Source organism: Sinocyclocheilus anshuiensis, unplaced genomic scaffold, assembly GCF_001515605.1.
Source record: "Sinocyclocheilus anshuiensis isolate Anshui unplaced genomic scaffold, SAMN03320099.WGS_v1.1 scaffold680, whole genome shotgun sequence".
Classification (NCBI taxonomy): domain Eukaryota; kingdom Metazoa; phylum Chordata; class Actinopteri; order Cypriniformes; family Cyprinidae; genus Sinocyclocheilus; species Sinocyclocheilus anshuiensis.
The window spans coordinates 1,347,066-1,353,469 of NW_015555783.1; the positions used below are offsets into that span (position 1 = coordinate 1,347,066).

General features: G+C 36.3%; 1 protein-coding gene across 1 annotated transcript in view; it reads left to right on the forward strand.

The window, feature by feature from the left end:
- The window catches only part of LOC107674758 (potassium voltage-gated channel subfamily H member 7-like), a 122,814-nt gene that overhangs the window by 109,696 nt on the left and 6,714 nt on the right, over nt 1-6,404 (forward strand). Inside the window, exons 14-15 of the mRNA XM_016468851.1 lie at nt 443-655; nt 4,618-4,774. Coding sequence (XP_016324337.1) covers nt 443-655; nt 4,618-4,774 — 370 coding nt within the window. The remainder of the gene's footprint in view (nt 1-442; nt 656-4,617; nt 4,775-6,404) is intronic.

Below are 6,404 nucleotides of genomic sequence, written 5' to 3' on the forward strand. Positions count from 1 at the left end.
TCATACAGTATATATTTTGAAAATATTTACATGTATTTACATATATATTTATATTTATATAATTTATATTATATATAAATATATTTACTATACAAATATAAGATATTTTTCTTTGATATATGCATGCATACATAATAAATATACACAGTACACACACATATATTATGTAAACAAAATATTTTATTTTGGATGCGATTAATCGCGATTAATCGTTTGACAGCACTAATTTGAACCTAACTGTGTAATTTGAGAGAAATAGAAAATGTATATAATTTGAGAAAAACTAATAAATTTGGCTGTAACAAATTAGATTTTTTTCAGTGTGCTCTGGAGCTCTTTCGGATTAAAAACATGTTCAGACAGTGTTGTTGTTGTTTTCCATGGAGTCTGTCCCAGAATTTATCTCGAGTACATTTTGTACCTCTGACTGATCGTCCCGTAGGAGGAAGCCTGAAGGAAACAGACCGCGAGTGCAGGAAGGAGCGGCGAGAATCTCGTCTCAGCTCTAAGAGAAGCTCAGAGGACCGTCACACCTCCAGAGAGGAACAGCAAAGGCTTCTGGGAGCAGGCATAATAGAGTTTCCATCAGTACAGAGCTGCACCTCTACGCCGGGCTGCAGTCCTCCTGCTGAAGACACGGAGAAGACATATGATGGTGAGGATTCATGTTAGTTCATCTCAGCACTCTCCTTGTTGTCTGTTTCTGTGGCATAACGCTGGGTTTCTACAGCAAATCTGAAGGGACATATACACAGTGTAAAATCACTCCATAAATTGCATCCTAATTCATTCTAAAATGAGTCTCATTTGGCCAGATGCACATGGCTGGGAATTGGAGACAGATGTCAAAGTCAGTCAAAAACAGCGAGTGATGTCCAGTCTAGAGGAACATTGTGCTTATTATGCGGTTTGTTTGTGAGACATCGCTCTCCTGTCTGTTCCCAAAAAGCCCAATTTGCTTAATAAAGGTTCCGATGCCCCTGCTAAACTTAATTTTCGGAATTCTTCAAGAACCATCTCTGCCAAAAACAATAGTAGTATGTAAAAAAAAGAATATCGGCCTTCACACGTTTTAAAATGCTCTGTATATTCTGTGCTTTCAGTGAAGAAGCAGCAGGCTTTCGGTTTGATGGATGACTTCAAAACAAACAAACCATTGTACATTCGTCCTTAAAACCTTTTTAGACATTGTTAGTCCTTAAAACACTGCTCGACAGGGTATAAAAGGAAAGCAGACTCGGATGCTAAAAAAAAAAGTATTGATCGAATCAGTCTGTTCCTAAATCCAGGCTAAAGCAGCATGATGAGCGAGAGGGAGAGAGAGAAGTAGATGCCACGGTAAAACAGGGTCTTTCAGGAGCTTAAGGCACAGCGCGGGCCGTTTTACAGGCTTTAGGAAAATCCGTTGGGCAGCAGCTCTTCCCTAACTCTCCTCACCGAGCACACAGTGTTCCCTCCTGTGCTACAGCCACGCAAACTAATGCCCACCAACCACTGCAAAATGACCTCCATGTGCACAAACACACTCAACTCAACGTGATTATCATGCCATTGTAATATTAAAGCAATTGTACATCCAAACCCGCGTCGCTGTTTTCAGTATGAATGAGGAATGAGACTGTTAAGCACCAAAAAGGACAAAAAGCACAACAAAATTGTTAAAAAAGTGATCCAACATTGTACGGTATATTTTGGATCTTTTCATAGTCACATGATAGATAGCTTTGTGTGAGAAACAGACTGAAAAACACGCCATTTTTATGATCCTTCTTAATTTTTGTTTTTTAATTCTGCAATTTTGCAAGCTTTATGTAAACTTATGAGTACATCTGTATTTAATTATTCCTCTTACCTTTTTATACTGTGAGAACAATAGTTGTTTTATGCATCAATTATAAAGACAGTTATATGTTTTTTGGGAAGTTTCACTTTGCACAGGGTTCATCATACTTGAGGATCCTTAAAAACTTGAAATAGTAGAGGAATATCTCATCCATAAATGTCAATTCTGCAATAATTTACCTTGATGCTGTTTTGGCCCCAGGATCTGTATTATGAATGAGAATGAGGCTGAAATATTTAGAATGTTTTCATAAAGTCATATGATAGCTTTGTGTGAGGAAAAGACTAATTTTGTCCTTACTGAAAATCTCCAATTTAAAGCTGTTCCTGAAAATATAAAAGCCAGTTAATAGTTGTGTATAATTTATTAGTATATGTTACATGTTGGTAAAATTGACAGTCGTGGATAAAGCAAACTGAGCTCTTGCTGTAGGCATGTTCCGTTCAACTCTATTAATGTAATACACATAATACATGATTATGTGCAATACTTCATCTAATTTGAGTGGACATAATAGAGGTCAGGCAAGTTTCCATGATTTAAAGCTGATGTGTGTCATTTTTTTATGTTAAAACACTTTCTTCTATGTCAGTTACTGTGTTAATGTGCAGACCAAAGTTAACTAAAACTAAAACCATAAAATAATTTTAAGTGATTTAAAAAAAAAATTTAATTTCAAGTAACAGAAAGGTGGGGGTTTTTTCAGCTAGTTGCCAAGGCAACATTTCTCATTTTCATTTAGTTTATCTAAATGAAGTTTGTTTTTAATTTTAATTAACACAAAAATAACGAAGTAAAATTAAATAAAAATTATTTAATTATTATATATATAATATAATTATTATTGTTATTTATTATTCTAAAATGAATACATATTTATTCATATATAAAAACAAATGACAAAAATTTGTTTTATAAAAATAACACAAAATTAAAGTGAAAACCTAAAATATAAAAATTATTTAAAATATGAATTAAAACTATAATAGTATCTCAATACTAAAATAACACTAACACTAACTTTAAAGAAAGGCTGCTTTTTATAGAGTTATTATGCTATTTTACTTTAAAATTACCTTTAGCAGATTTATACATTATACATTTAAAAGATATCTTCCAGGATAATAAACCAAAACAACGGATGCTACTAAGCTTCAAGGCTCTGAAAATGCCCCAACCTCCCATTTCAATCTGCACTTTACATGGTGCTTTCAAAGAAAACCTCGCTCATCGGCCTGTGCCGGTCACGTCAGGCGTCTTCTCAGTGTCCGACCATCCATGAAGGTGAATCTGTACCAGAAGAATTCTAATTTCACTACACGGCCTCTGATCAGACAGAAATTGGCCGCAGCCGTTGTGATCAGCGTGTGCTTCTGGCTCTGGTAGGAGCAGGTGTGTGTGAGAGATTTATTAGTCCTGAGCCTCAGCGATAGGAAAGTCACAGCAATACAAGCGCTAACACAGAGACAGCGGCCCTTCACAAGCACCTGAGACGCAAACTCTTTCTCCATTTCTTCCTGTGCAGCATCATTCTGCTTTTCTTATGGGCCACAGGTGTGTTGTGAGGATCCCCTACAACAGAGAAAATCAATGCTAACTGAAAATCTCTAAAAAAAAAAAAAAACATTGCATGTTTTTTTTTTCTTTAAAAATAAGTCTCTAAACTCATCCTTTCCAATCATCCTACTACTTGTCCGCTTGATCCTATTCCATCTCATCTCAAAACCACCACTGGCTCTGCACCCATTTACCTAAATTCATTACTTCAGAGTTATGTGCCCTCTAGAAGCTTGCGTTCTGCAAGTGAATGGCGTATTATTGTGCCATCTCAAAGAGGCACAAAATCACTTTCACTGACTTTTTCATTAACTGTTCCCTCCTGGTGGAATGACCTGCCCAACTCAATCCGAGCAGCTGAGTCCTTAGCCATCTTCAAGCAAACATCCACCTTTAGTTGGTGGTTCGTGTGTCTTTTTGCTGTGAAATCAGATTTTTATGAAGTATAACCTTTATATTTGGTAGTAATATTTCAAGATGAACACTTAGGTTTATGTGATTATCCATACATCGTTTTTTTAGAAAAATCATGTTCAAATGTGAATATCAAATATTTGTTCATCTCTCAAACATCATTGTATTGCATTGAAATATATGTTTTGAGCATTTAAATATCATCTTACTAAGACATATTACTGGAGATATAGACTGACGGCTGATATTTACTGTATATCATTTTACGTAAGTATTCTGCTATACTGTTATAACAATCTCGCTGATTTACAAGCTATCAGAATTTCATGTTTTTCCCTCCTCAAGTATTAGCTCCATATTCACACTGTATCATACTATATGATGCGTAAAAGCCTGATGCATCAAATATGATACAAGACAAAAAAAGATTCTGACTATATAATTTTACAAACATCCACCTTTAGTTGGTGGTTCGTGTGTCTTTTTGCTGTGAAATCGGATTTTTATGAAGTATAACCTTTATATTTGGTAGTAATATTTCAAGATGAACATTTAGGTTTATGTGATTATCCATACATCGTTTTTTAGAAAAATCATGTTCAAATGTGAATATCAAATATTTGTTCATCTCTCAGTCATCATTGTATTGCATTGAAATATATGTTTTGAGCATTTAAATATCATCTTACTAAGACATATTACTGGAGATATAGACTGACTTTAGACAAAGTAAAAACTGAATGAAATGTCACAACGCTTCGATGTGAACACAAATGCATGTGTGTATATAATACCCGTTTCAGAGATGCAGACTGATGCATGGTTAGCTGACAGTGTGAAAGCAGACATGGACACGGCTGCGCAGGAGCAGGGCGCCACTGAAGATGATGATCTGGACTGTGACGTCACGTATGGAGAAGTGCAGCAGAGACTAGACCAACTGCAGGAACACCTGAGCAGGTAAAACCCAGATCAGGCTTCATTAGGAAACAGAGCTCCGGATGAGCTGCACTGCATTGAAAATGATCATTAACACAAAATCGTGATTGCATGTTCTATATTAATGCACAAGCTGCTATGATTGATTTTATTTAAAATGGGAACTGAATGGATGGAAAAGTGGGCATTACATACCAGGACTGTGTCAGATGAATGGAAAGGAAAAGGAACAGAAATTTGTGGCATCAGCTGAAAATGAATGATTCATAGGTGGAGCATCAGTTAAATTAATTTTAAATTTTGACTTAAAATAGAAATTGAATTCATGTGGATGTGCATTATTAATAAAGTCTTTTTTAAATAAGTTAATGTTTTTTAATACACTGTACACTTGATGTTTTTACCCTACACTATAAATAGATGCTGAAGCGCCGGCTTGTTCACAGTGTAGTATTTCCTGTACGGTGAATGGCACGTAGTGCACAATGTAGGCGATAGGGTACGATTCAGATTCATACTTTCGATTGGGCAAATGAGGTCTGGTTTCACGTTGTGTCATGCGAACCACGGCAGCGTGCACTTCAGAGACGTGATCGCACGGAGCGGATCATATGCGCGAGTCGGCATATATTAAACACTTTTAAAACTAACACAGCCTCAGCATGATTATGATCACTATTTTGTTTTACTAAGAGTTTCATATTGAATCTAGGGGGTAATCTATTAGACTGTGGCTGTCAAATGCGACTTTACCGAGCTCAACGGCTCTGACCCGTGCAGATATAAACAAAACGCTATTGGCTACTTTAAAAAGGGGGCGGGGCTGCTCGATATGTCCCGCCCAGTCTTCCTGTTTCAGTTGAAATTATGTCACCACATAGAATAACACTGCGTGTTTCAGGGCACTTCAGGGGACCTTTAAGAAACATTTGAAATGGTGAAATACTGTGTGCATCTGTGAGAGCTTTGCGAGTCTTCCGGTGCACTACAGTACTCCATGTTTCCAGGGGATCCGTACACTACAACAAATTACACTAACCACATGCACGCCTGCAACAAACATTACTAAACAAAACATTGCTCGTGGTTATCATTCACATGCACATGAAAATTAGCCTCAGCTGACAAAACAAGTTTAGATAACAGCAGTTAAAGCACACACACACAGAGACAGTGGAGCAGCAGGGTGAGCAGAATCACAGCAGGTGGTATTTTTAGCTGTAACACTGGCTTACAGAGAAAGACACACCAGGCAGCAAAAATCCTGCATCAGCTGAGCTCCACATCGCACGTCTTATAGCACAGAATCAGATTAAACCTGACAAGCACAAGTACAGGTCATATTCAACCAAAAAATCTTACATTAGGTTTTTATTGAAGACAATGAAGCCTGTTTTTGGACCATTACTATTTGTTGCATTGTGACATTATACTCAGGCACATTTTCCTGGAAAATTTGAATGACAGTAAGAAGTAGAATTACTGACTATGTTTTTATTATAAAATATCTGAAATGCAAAAATCTCTAAAGTAAAGCATCTGGACATACCAGTAACAAGAATTTGGTGTTAAAATTATGCTTAATAATCAAGAAAATAATGTCACAATGTGATACACCTCAATGGTAAAAACCAAATATATATATATATAT